We start from the raw sequence: 12,518 nt of genomic DNA on the forward strand, positions 1-12,518 counted from the left end.
AGGGGGAATCTCTGCCTCAGTGGATGATAACCGTCAGGCTCCACATCCAGTTCAACGGCCACTTCACTTCTGTGGACCTCAGTTACCTCCTCTGTCCAAATCAGGACCAGCCCTTCCGAGATCCACCTCATGTGGGGTTTTCTTTTTTTTTTTTTCCCCCCGCCTTGTGCCCCGACTTGAATCAGAACCATGCCAAGGAGGGGGTTTCAGGTGTGGGAGCGGAGAATGCATCGCGGCCGAGCACCTCTGCGACGGACACCGACACTGCCAAGACGGCTCGGACGAAGCCGAGTGCGGTAGGGGATCCCCGAGGGCAACCCTCCCCTCGTCCAGCTTGGGACATGGGCGGTGGACCGGAGGAGGATGGCGGCGGAGCCCCGTTCTAGCCAATCGGGGAGAGGAGCGTTGGGCAGGAAGGGGGAAGTGGGTTCAAATCCTCACAGCCCCTGAGATCGCGAGGACCGGGAGACCCCGGAGGAAGAAACGTGTCACCGGCCGGGCGCGATCGTCCCCGGTGGCCGTCTCGGCGGCGGCCGTGATGACTGTCTTGGGGGCGGTTGCCGTGACGGTTCTTGGCGCGGTGGCGGATGGTTGCTGTGAATAGAGGAGCAGCGTGGCCTAGTGGATAGAGCCCACGCCCGGGACTCAGAAGGTCATGGGTTCTAATCCTGGCTCCTCCACGTGGCTGCCGTGTGACCTCGAGCAAGCCGCTTCGCTTCTCGGGGCCCCAGTTACCTCATCTGAAAAATGGGGATCGAGACCGTGAGCCCCTCTCGGGACGGGGACTGCGTCCGACCCGATTTGCTTGTATCCACCCCGGCGTTTAGTACGGTGTCTGGCGCATCGCGAGCGTTTAACCAGTACCACGATCATCATTATTCGTTATCACTGTGAAGTGGCCAAGATGGGATTAGAACTTCCGCGTCCTTCTGACTCCCAGGCCCGTGCTCTATCCACTAGGCTACTCTCCTTAATAATAATGATGGTGTTTGATAAGCGCTTACTACGTGTCAGGCCCTGTACTAAACGCTGGAGCTGCTTGGGGGGAATATTCCCTGCCTACGGGGTTGGGAAATGAGTCCAGGGAAACTCAGCAGTTGCGGAAGAACGGAGGGAAATTCCAGAACCGGAAGGTTCGAGCTGCGGGAGTCCGAAAGCTCCTCATGGACGTGTGGGGATGGATCGACGGGTGGAAGAGGGCAGAGGAGGGAAAGGGGGATGGATATCCAGAGGAAGGAGTCCGTGAGGAACGGAGAAGTGGAGGAGAGGCCGGAAGATGATCCTCCCAGGATGAGCCCGTTTTCCCGGAACTTCCCTCGGAGGGCGAGAGCCTGGAAAATAGTAAGCGTGTAACAAATACCACAGCTGTTGCTATTGCAGAGCACTGTTCTAAGCGCTCGGGCGAGTGCGGTGCAGCAATAGACTGACACATTCCCTGCCCGCAATGAGCTTACAGTCTCGAGAAGGGAAGACAGACATCAATAGTAATGAATAAATTACAGATATCCTATACTCTCTCTCTATATATTATAATAATAATAATAATGTCGGTATGTTAAGCGCTGACTATGTGCAGAGCACTGTTCTAAGCGCTGGGGGAGATACAGCGTAATCAGGTTGTCCCACGTGAGGCTCAAGTTAATCCCCATTTTCCAGATGAGGTAACTGAGGCACAGAGAAGTTATGTGACTCGCCCACAGTCACCCAGCTGACAGGTGGCAGAGCCGGGAGTCGAACCCATGACCTCGGACTCCGAAGCCCGGGCTCTTTCCACTGAGCCACGCTGCTTCCCTACAGATATGCATTAGGCCCCCCTCTCAGGATCACACCCGGAGAATTTCCAGTACTTTACCGGTCTCGGCTACGGGAGGGAGAGTCAAGCGGAGGCCCGTCCATTCCATTCCTAGCGAGCGGAAGGCCAACCGCTATAAGTCTAAAGTCACCCACAGCAGCGGCACGGGAGAGAGTCGAGGGTGGAGAGTCAGGTTTATTGCATGGAAGGAGGCGGTGGTAAACGACTCCTGGATTTTGACCAAGAAAAGTCCACGGATCCAAGAAAGGGAACGATCGCAGGCGGAGGCGGGGCGTTGCGGGAGAGGTGGGTCCGTGGAGTCGCCGTGGGCGGGAGACGACTCGAGAGCCTAAGTAAAACAAGGCGCTGGGGCTCGTCCTATCCCCCCCCCCCCCATGCGCTTGCCCATCTCTGACCAGCCTTCCGTCTCTCCAACTGGTGACGTCTCCTTCCCACCAGTGCGTCTGTTCGACGGCTCCCTCAGCAACAGCGGGCTGGTCCAGTTCCGGGTCGAAAGGGAATGGAGGACAGCTTGTGCGGAGAACTGGAGCCCCGGCGTCTCCGACGAAGTTTGCCGGCTGTTGAGCCTGGGGTAATGATAAAAATGATAATAACCGTGGTGTTGGTTAAGCGCTTGCTACGTGCCGGGCACTGTTGGAAGCGCTGGGGTGGATACCGGCAAATCGGGCCGGACACGGGCCCCATACCACGTAAGGCTCGCGGTCTTAATCCCCGTTTTCCGGCTGAGGGAACTGAGGCCCGGAGAATGACAATATTAACTCTGGTTTTGAAGTGCTTACTATGTGCCAGGCACTGCACTAAGCGCTGGGGTAAAGACAGATTGGGTTGGACACAGTCCCTGTCCCACGTGGGGCTCACAGTCTCAATCCCCATTTCACAGATGAGGTAAATGGGGCTCGGGGAAGTGAATGATAATAATGGCATTTTGTTAAGCGCTTACTATGCGCCAAGCCCTGTTCTAAGCGCTGGGGTCGATCCAAGGCGATCAGGTGGTCCCCCGTGGGGCTCAGTCTCAATCCCCACTTTACGGATGAGGGAACTGAGGCCCAGAGAAGTTAAGGGACTTGCCCAAAGTCACTTGGAGCCCACGACCTCTGATCCCCACGCCTGTGCTTTTGCCGCTAAGTGACTTGCCCGAGGTCACAGAGCGGACAAGTGACGGAGCCGGGATTAGAACCCACGACCCTCTGACTCCCAGGCCCGGGCTCTATCCGTCACGCCACGCTATCTCTCTATCCTAGCGGACAGAGCCCGGGCCCGGGAGTCAGAAGAACCCGAATCCCGTAGCTCGTGGCGTTTATCCCCTGGGGAGTGTCTGAAGCTGCGATGCTTTTTCTTCCCAGGAGTGGGAACGCATCCCGATCCGTATTGTCGACGGGGAATGGATCCTTTGTGACCCTAAGCCCGGCCCCAAATGGCAGTTTAACACTGATACCCGGGTGAGCTCTCAAAATGTCTGAAATCTTTTTTTTAATGGTATTTGTTCATTCAGTTGTATCTATCAAGTGTTCACTATGGGCAAAGAGAGTACAGTGTATCAGTAAACACTATCCAAACGCTCAGTACAGTGCTCTGCACGCAGTAAGCGCTCAATAAATACCATCGAATGAATAAACAGGCACAGTCCCTGCCCCCAGCGAGTTGAGCGCTTACTCTCCGTCAAGCACCGTTCTGAGCGCTGGGGTAGAAACACGTTCATCGGGATGGACTCGGTCCCTGTCCCACGGGGGGGTTCACAGGCTAAGTAGACGGGAGGAGGGTTGAAGCCCCATTTTACAGTTGAGGAAACTGAGGCACAGAGCGTTCGGTGATTCAAGGATTCGAGCAGTGGCTCCTCTAAGGGAAGACTTCCTCACGGCCCCCGGGCATTTGAAGCGAAAACCCTTCGGCACACGACACTGGGGTGGAAAGTCTCGAAAGGTGAGTTTGTTGGGGGCGGGGAATGTGTCTGTTTATTGCCGTATCGTCTTCTCCCAAGCGCTCAGTACAGCGGTCTGCGCACAGTAGGCCCACTCAGTAAATACGATCGAACGAGCGAACGAGATGACAATGGAAGTTCTGTGCGATTTGCAGGAATCGGTGCCCCGGAGACCGCACGATTCACCTGCGGTGCAATTACCGCCGTGAGTATTTACTCAACGCGACCGGGACCCGCCTTGGCCGGCCGGGGCGGAGGGGCGGGGGTGTCCACGATAGCCCCCGGGGCCGAGGTTCCGAAGCAGGATGCGGGGAGACGGTGCGGACGGACCGTGAAGCAGAGGGACGGCGTGGCTTAGCGGAGACAGCCCGGGACTGGGAGTCAGAAGGAGCCGGGTTCCAATCCCGGCTCCGCCACGCGCCTGCCGTGTGACCTTAGGCGAGTCACTTCGCTTCTCTGGGCCTCGGTTCCTTCGTCTGTAAAATGGAGTTTAAGAGCGTCTGACCCCCGTGCGACAGGGACCGTGCCCCACCTGAAGGACTTGTATCTACCCCAGCTCTTTGAACAGTGCTTGGCACGTGGTAGGCGCTTAACCGGTACCACGGTTATCATGACTGTTATTATTGATAACTTTCGGTAAGACCCCGGGAGCAGAGGGAGGGTGTGAGGCGTGGACGTCCCTCTCTGACACCGGAGCCGCTCCCGGGATCGACCATCGTCGCGGGCGGGACCCGCTTCCGCCTCCCGGCCCCGGGATTTTCCCGGAATCCGCCGGATCCCTTAGGGAAGGAGGGCCCAGAGCGGTTCCTCCGGGGCCCCGGGGAGGAGCGGGAGGCCTTCCGACCTGCTCCAGGGTCGCTCTCCCACCCCCCGGTCTTCGGGTAGCGTGTGGACGGAAGATGGTAGCCGAAGAGGCCGGGCCCAAGATCGTCGGCGGAGCGGACGCCCGCGAGGGAGAGTGGCCGTGGATAGTGGCGCTCTTCTACAACGGCCGTTTCTCGTGCGGCGCTTCCCTGGTCAACCACGAGTGGCTGGTGTCGGCGGCCCACTGCGTGTACGGGTGAGTGCCGGAATCCTGCCGTGGGTGAGGGAGGGAGACGGCACCGAGACCTCCCTCGATCGTCCGTTCCTTCGCTCTTTCGTCAGGCGAGTTTATTGAGCTCTTCCCGGGGTGGGTTGTTTTTTAATCGGTTGTCGTGGAGGGCTTAATATACGCCAGGCGCCGTCCCGAGGGCCGGAATAGATACGAGCTAATCAGGTTGGACACGGTCCTCCTCCTGACTGCTGTGTGAACTTGGCCAAGTCACCCAATAGTAATAGTAATACTTGTAATAGTAGTAATAGTAATGATAGTAATAGTAATAAGCACTTAGTAGGTGCCCAGCACTGTTCTGAGTGCGTGGGAGAGCGTTCGCCGTCTAAAAGGAGCCTGGTCTAACTCGGGGGGAGGGCGGATATCGAATCCCCATCTCCCAGAGGGCCGGAAAAGTGAAGTGACTCTCCCAAGAACACCCAGCAGGCAAGCGGAGGAGCCGGGATTAGAACCCAGACCCTCCGACTCCCGGGCCCTAGGTCCGTTCACTAGGCCGCTCTGCTCCTCGCTCGGGTTTCTAAACTCGGTAGAGTTGGGTCTCGAAGTCTGAAACGTTCAGTTGCCTCGGCCTTTGACTCGGCTACTAATGGAGTTACTGGCTCCCACCCAACTGGGAGCCTTCCAGACCGTAAGCCGTCCTCCGTTGGCTCGATGCCCCAAATCCACGGAAGAATCCCGTATCCGGGGCCGGCCGTCTCCCAGATCGCCCGGCATTCATCCCACTCAGTCCGACACCGCCCCCAAATGAGAAGCAGTGTGGCCCAGTGGCCAGGGCGCCGACGTGGGGGTCGGAGGACCTGGGTCCTGATCCCGGCCCCGCCGCCTGTCTGCCGTGTGACCTCGGCCAAGTCGCTCAGCATCTCTGGGCCTCAGTTCCCTCATCTGCCAAAAAGGGATTCGATATCTTTTCTCCCTCCTACTTAGACCGTGAGCCCCTCGTGGGGCCTGAGCCCTACGAGGGGCAGGGACTGTGTCGACCCCATTTCCTCGCACCCGTCGCGGTGCTCGGTACGGTGCCTGGCACGAAGTGAGCCCTTAACAAGTACCGTCGTTACTGTTATCGTTAGAGCGGGAGACGGACATTAATAGGAATAAATAAGTTAGACCTGTGGACGTAAACGGTTAAAGACAGACACCCACGCTCCACCGTTGTCTGTTTACCTGTTTCGATGTCTGTCTCCCCCCTGCTAGACTGTGAGCCCGTCGTGGGCGGGGATCGTCTCTATTTGTTGCTGAATTGTACTTTCCAAGCGCTTAGTTCAGCGCGCCGCACACGGCGAGCGCTCCATAAATACGACCGAACGAACGAATGAGCAGCTGTCGGAGTCCCCGCGTGGTTCTAAAGAGCAGAATTCCTTGACTGTGCTCTCCAGGAGGAATTTAATCCCCTCCCGGTGGCAGGCTCTCCTCGGGCTCCACAGCACGCTGAACCTCACGTCTCCCCACGCCGTCCGACGGACGATCGACCGGATCGTCATCCACCCTCTCTACAACAAGCGGACCAAGGACGCTGACCTTGCCATGATGCGGCTTCACCTCACGGTGAATTACACAGGTAAAGGACGTGGCCCCGAGGGGCCCGATGTGTTTACGCGCTTTTTTCACGACCGGGTTAAATGGAATTCATCCACCTGTCAGCCCCCCCTGACACAACTCTACCGGGTCTATTGTACTTTCTTCTCTCAAGTGCTCAGTACAGTGCTCTGTACCTGTAAGAGCTCAATTAATGCCATCGAGAAGCAGCGTGACTTAATGGGCCTGGGAGTCGGGACTTGGGTTCTGATGCCGGCTCCGCCGCTTGTCCGCTGCGAGGCCTTGGGCAAGTTATTTTCCTTCTCTGGGCCTGAGTTTCTCATCTGGAAAATGGGGATTAAGATTGTGCGCCCCGTGTGGGACAGGGATTGGGTCCAAACTCATTATCCTTTACCAATCCCGGCGGTTAAGACAGTGCCCGGCACGTAGCAAACGATGGACAAGTACCATTTTTTAAAAACCTGTCACTCCTACTCTAATTATTACTAATAATAATGACTGTGGATTGGCTAAGCCTCTCCCGTGAACGGACATCTCACCGTAGCAGGAGAGTGTGCGTTCGCTGATGAAGCTTAGAGCCGTGCCATATTGGGCTCCCAAGAATGGAAAGGTCTAAGCCAAAGTGGTAGACAGAGTCACTCGACCTGTGCTGGGCAGCAGCCGCGTGGGGAAGAATCACAGGCGGATGGTCAAGGGATCAAAGCGTTAATCGGAGATAATGGCGGAGAACTCAAGTTTTGGCCGCGTGGCAGAAGGCACGTCCGTATCTTTGCCACGAAAGCTACGGACGCACGTACGAGAGCGACTTCATGACCGAACGTGGGATGTTCCGAAGAGGACGTGTCCGTGGAGTCGCTGTGGGTCGGATATGACCCGGCGGCATTTGAAGAAAGATTCGAAGAGCACTCGCTGTTTGCCGAGCGCTGTCCTAAACCCCGGGATAAATACGAGGCGATCGGGTCGGACACAGTCCCTGTCTCACCTGGAGCTTGGGGTCTTAAAATCACCCTTTTACAGATGAGGTGACCGAGGTCCAGAGAAGTTAAGAGACTTGTCCGAGGTCACCCAGCCGGCTGGTAGCAGAGCCAGGATTAGAACCCGGAACCTATCACTGTGACGTTATACCCAGTGGCTTCTCAATAAATACGTTTAGTATTCCCGGAGATTTGCCTCCCTCCATCCTCTGGGGGAAAACCCCCAAGGTTTGTCTCTAGACCGGGGGTGACCCCAGACCCAGCCCCGAAACTGTACCGTAGAAGCGGTACGGCCTAATGGATAGAACAGGGGCCCGGGGGTCAGAAGGACCTGGGTTCTAATCCTGGCTCCGCCACGTCTGACCTCGGACAAGTCACTCCATCGCTCTGTGTCTCGGTTTCTTCATCTGGTAAAGCTCGTATCTACCCCAGCGCTTAGAACTGCGCTCGACACATAGTAAGTGCTTAACATCATCAGTATCATCATTATTATTACAGTCCTGGGACCTCAGAGGGTCCGCAGAGTTAAACACCTCGGGGAGGAGGGGAAATGGCATCTGAAAGAGACCCAGGAGGCTGTTGTTCAAAGCAGAGGCCAGGAGGATGGGTGGGGGAACTTCCAGTAGGATGAAGAAAACGGAGGAGTTCTTAAAAGGAATTGATGAACGAGGCGGCGGTGCCTTCCGACGTGAATTAACGTGATTTAGTGCTTCTGAAATGCTTCTAAAATCCCACTGCTTGGCTGACAAAGCGTTAGAGTCAGATGAAAGGAAGCCGGGATGAACAGGCCCTTTCCCATTAGGCGCCGGGACTAATGGGCATTCCCAAACGGTGTCCGTGTTTCCAGATTACATCCAGCCCGTCTGTTTACCTGAAGCCGATCAACCGTTTCCACCTGGGATCGACTGTACCATCGCCGGTTGGGGGAAAACCTCTTCTCAAGGTGAGCCTTGAGGCTTCGAGGGCGGGAGGTTGGTGGCGACCCTTTCATTCCTTCACTGACGTATTTATCGAGCGCTTAGTGCGTGCGGAGCGTTGTACCGAGTGCTCGGGAGGGTACGATATAATAATAAACGATAAACGGCATTCTACCGGGCCCGATGGAAACGGTCCACGGTCCCGACCCTCTCCGCTTGACCGAGAGATCGCCTCCCGATCCAAAATGGCGGCCACCAACCAACTTCCGTGTCTCTCGTCAAATCCGTCCAGCGGAGGTCTTCCATTCGTCACACAAGCCTTCCGTCAATCCTCCGATCGATCGATCCCTCGATTCATTCAGTCGATAGCATTTACGGAGCGCCCGCTCTGTGCGGAGCACTGTACCGAGGGCTTGGAATGGACAGATCGGTAACAGACAGAGACGGTCCCTGCCCTTCGACGGGCTCACGGTCTAATCGGGGGACTGATTGCCTTTGAAAGCGAAAGAGAAAAGTGACTCTCTATCCTCTATCTTAACGGGACACGGTACAGTCAATCAGTGGTCATAATGACGGTGCTCCGGAAGTGCTGACTATGTTCCCAGCACTGTTCTAAGCGCTGAGGTAGATACAAGTTCATCAGGTTAGGCACGGTCCCTGAACCACAGGGGCTTCCAGTCTCGATTCCCATTTTACAGTCGAAGTAACGGAGGCCCGGAGACGTGACTTGCCCAAGGGTGCAGAGCAGACATGTGGCAGAGCCAGGATTAGCACCCGGTCTTTCCGACTCCCAGGCCCGTGCTCTGCCCACTGAGTCACGCCGCCTCTCTATTTAGTGAGCGATTACAGAGTTGTTCGACACGTTCCCCGTCCTCCGAACGAAGTTGGATTTCTCGAAGTGCGCCGGCCCTGGCGTATCCTGGCACACGGAACCTTTTTAGAGCCTATTAAGCCTTGCTTGTTCGCTGATGGTTATTAAAGCCATCCATTTCGTCGACTTGAGGAAGCAGACGTTATTTTCATCCCTTGTGCCCTGAGGGAACTTAAAGGCAGGAGGTACCGTAGGCCAAGCACTCAACATGGTGCCCCGACTCGAGGGGGTCGTTCAATAAATACCCCAGCTACTTTTATAGGACGCTTCTAATGCATTTTATGGACCCTTGCTTGTGATTGACCTCCGCCCGCGATGATCTTACCCCTCTATTTTGTTCCGTAACTAAGGTAACTGTGAAGTTGCAGGTTGGTTGCTAGGAGGACCGCAGGTAAGAGGGTGATGAGGGTCTCCGAGGGTTGCGTTTTTTGACACTTGCTGAGTCGAATCAGCCCTCATTTCTCTCGCTGCTAGTCACGGGAATAATATAATATAAACTGTCAACTCTGTGGTGTGGTGTCTCCAGTGACGGCGTATGGATCCGAAAGCCGGACGGTGAAAGAACAGGATAGAAAGAACGTCGATTTTTCCGAAAAGTGGTGTTGGACGAGACTTCTGTGAATACCACAGACGGCCCGAAAAACAAACGGATGCGTTTTAGAGCAAAATTAAACCAAAGCGGTCTTTGGGAGGCCAGATGACTCGACTTGGATTAGGATACCTTGGACACAGAATCAGGACTTGATTCTCTGGAGAATGCTAGGAAAAGTCCAGAGAAAGAATAGAAGAGGCAGACCAGCAGCTAGATGGATGGAGAGCGCTTAGTACAGTGCTCTGCACACAGTAAGCGCTCAAATATTAAATGAATGAACGATGATAACGGAAGAACCACTAGAAAGTTTGCAGATCATGGCAAAGGACGGGACGTTCTGGAGAAAGTATATCCACGGAGTTGCTCCGAATCGGAAACGACTCGACGGCACTTAATAATAATAAAAAGGATTATGTGCCGAGAACCATCCTGAGCACGTGGGAGAGTGCAGTAGAACAGAGTTAGAAGGTCCTGGGTTCCAATCCCAGCTCCGCCCCTTGTCCGCTGGTTGACCTTGGGTAAATCACTTCACTTCTCTGTGCCTCCGTTCCCTCATCTGTCAACTGGGATAGAGACCGGGAGCCCTATGTGGGCCGGGGACCGTGTCCAACGCGATTAGCTTTCAACTCCCTCGGCACATAGTACAGTGCCTGGCACAGAAGTCGTATTTGATAAGTGTTTACTGAAAAAAAAAAGAAAAAGGAGGAGGTGCAGGTTTGCAGGATGGAGAAACGAGCCAGCTACATTTACTATATCCACAGCGCTCGGTAATGGCCTAATAGAAAGAGAACGGGCCCGGGAGTCAGAAGATGGAGCGTTTAATCCCAGCCCTACCACGTGCCTGCTGTGTGACCTTGGCCAACTCACTCCACTTCCTCGGGCCTCGGTTCCCTCATCTGTGAAATGGGGATTAAGACCGTGAGCCCCACGTGGGGCAGGGACCGTGTCCGACCTGATCGCCCCCGTGCTTAGAACGGGGCTTGGCACAAAAGCCCTTCGCCAATACCCCAGTTATCATCGTTGTTATTGTTTTTAATGAGAGGGAAGGTTCTGGAACCACTCTGGCGGATGGTTGCCCGCCGTGCCTTAGGATCGGAATGATGGGGACACTGGCTCTCTTCTCGCCCAGGTTCAACCGCCGCCGTTTTACAAGAAGCCACGATCCCTCTGGTCTCCAACGAACAATGCCAGCGGTGGATGCCGGAATACATCATCACCGCCAAGATGATGTGCGGCGGCTATGAGCGAGGAGGGGTTGATTCCTGCCAGGTAAATAAAAGCCCCTCGTCCCCTCTCCCCTCCATCTCCCTCGGTGGATAAGCTCATTCTCTAGACCGGAAGCTCGCTGTGGACGGGGAATGTGTCTGTTAATTAGTAATAATAATAATTATGGTACTTGGTAGGCGCTTACTAGGTGCCAACCGCTGTCCTAAGCACTGGGGAAGCCACAGCGGCATCAGGTTGGACATTATGACGTTGCACTCTCCCAAGGGTTCAGTCTAGCGCTCTGCACACGGTAGACGCTCAATAAATGTGATTGACGGACTGACTTTACCCCACCCTCGCCCCCACAGCACCTACGTACGTATCTGAAATTCATTTATTTCTATCCTTATCCATCTCCCGCTCTACGCCGCGAACCCGCTGTGGGACGGGGCCGTGTCCCACCCGATTACCTTCTATCTACCCCAGCCCTTAGTACGGTGCCCGGCCCGTAGCGAGCGCTTAACAGATGCCACGATGATGATTATCGTCATTACTGTTTTTAAGCCCGAAGTGGGTTTTCCTCAGCCAGCAGGAGAGCACCGTGGCTTAGTGGATAGAGCCCGGGCCTGGGAGTCTGAAGGACCTGGGTTCTAATGCCGGCTCCGCTTCTTGTCCGCTGGGTGATCTTGGCACGGAGAAAGCACTTAATTACTAGTACTGATAGTAATAATAGCAATAGCAGTAGTAATCAGATGAATCGGTCGGGTCCGATCAGATCTTGCAGTTCTGGGGGGCCGGATTTGGCTCGACCCCGCAGCGCTCATGTCCGTGTCTCTAAATTTTAGATTATAAATTATTTATTTATAGCAATGTCCGCTTCCCCCTCTAGACCGTAAGGCTTGTTTTGGGGGGGTTCTTTTTGGTCTTTGCTACGGTATTCGTTAAAGCGCTTATCACGCGTCAAACGCCGTTTTAAGCGCTGGGTCAGGGAACGCATCCGGCGTGTCCTGTAAGTGTCGTCGAGCGATTGGATGGGTCGATTAGGCTCCGGCCGGGACTGGTCCCGGAATCCGATTCCTCTCACCTCAGAACAAGAGCGAGGGATCTCGGGCCCAACGAGGCGGGGGAAAGACTAAGATAAAAGGGACGTCCGGTCAGCGGGGTCCGGTTCAGGCCTCAGGTGCCCACCGGGCAGCTCGGAGCGCCGAAGGTCAAGCGCTGTCGGACGAGCGGTAGGCGGGAGGCGTCGTCTCGTCTCCCCCGGCCGGAGGGAGGGCCGGCGGCCGCTATCTCACGTGGGGCCCGGGTCTCTCTCGGCAGGGGGACTCGGGAGGGCCGCTCGTCCGGCGAGAGGGCGGCCGCTGGCTGCTGGCGGGCGTGACCTCCTTCGGCTACCAGTGCGCCCTGCCCCGTCGTCCGGGAGTCTACGCCCGCACCACCGTGTTCGCCCACTGGATCCGCCGTTTCCTGCGCCAGTCGGCCGGACGGCGTCCGCGGGCGTCGCCGGGCCCCGGGGGACGGAGGGGCCTCCGGGTCGGGGAGGGGACCGACGGCGGGTGGACGCGGGCCCGTCCCCGGCGGGCTCGCCAGAGGGACTCGTG

The 12,518-nt window shown here is 56.1% G+C and overlaps 1 protein-coding gene across 1 annotated transcript in view; it reads left to right on the top strand.

The window, feature by feature from the left end:
* Positions 1–12,518, top strand: part of TMPRSS15 (transmembrane serine protease 15) — a 62,193-nt gene that overhangs the window by 46,838 nt on the left and 2,837 nt on the right. The window contains exons 20-28 of the mRNA XM_039914552.1: positions 186–296; positions 2,252–2,384; positions 3,157–3,252; positions 3,887–3,936; positions 4,617–4,791; positions 6,198–6,379; positions 8,179–8,274; positions 10,841–10,980; positions 12,238–12,469. Coding sequence (XP_039770486.1) covers positions 186–296; positions 2,252–2,384; positions 3,157–3,252; positions 3,887–3,936; positions 4,617–4,791; positions 6,198–6,379; positions 8,179–8,274; positions 10,841–10,980; positions 12,238–12,469 — 1,215 coding nt within the window. The remainder of the gene's footprint in view (positions 1–185; positions 297–2,251; positions 2,385–3,156; positions 3,253–3,886; positions 3,937–4,616; positions 4,792–6,197; positions 6,380–8,178; positions 8,275–10,840; positions 10,981–12,237; positions 12,470–12,518) is intronic.

This window comes from Ornithorhynchus anatinus, chromosome 17 (genome assembly GCF_004115215.2).
Source record: "Ornithorhynchus anatinus isolate Pmale09 chromosome 17, mOrnAna1.pri.v4, whole genome shotgun sequence".
Taxonomy (NCBI): Eukaryota; Metazoa; Chordata; class Mammalia; order Monotremata; family Ornithorhynchidae; genus Ornithorhynchus; species Ornithorhynchus anatinus.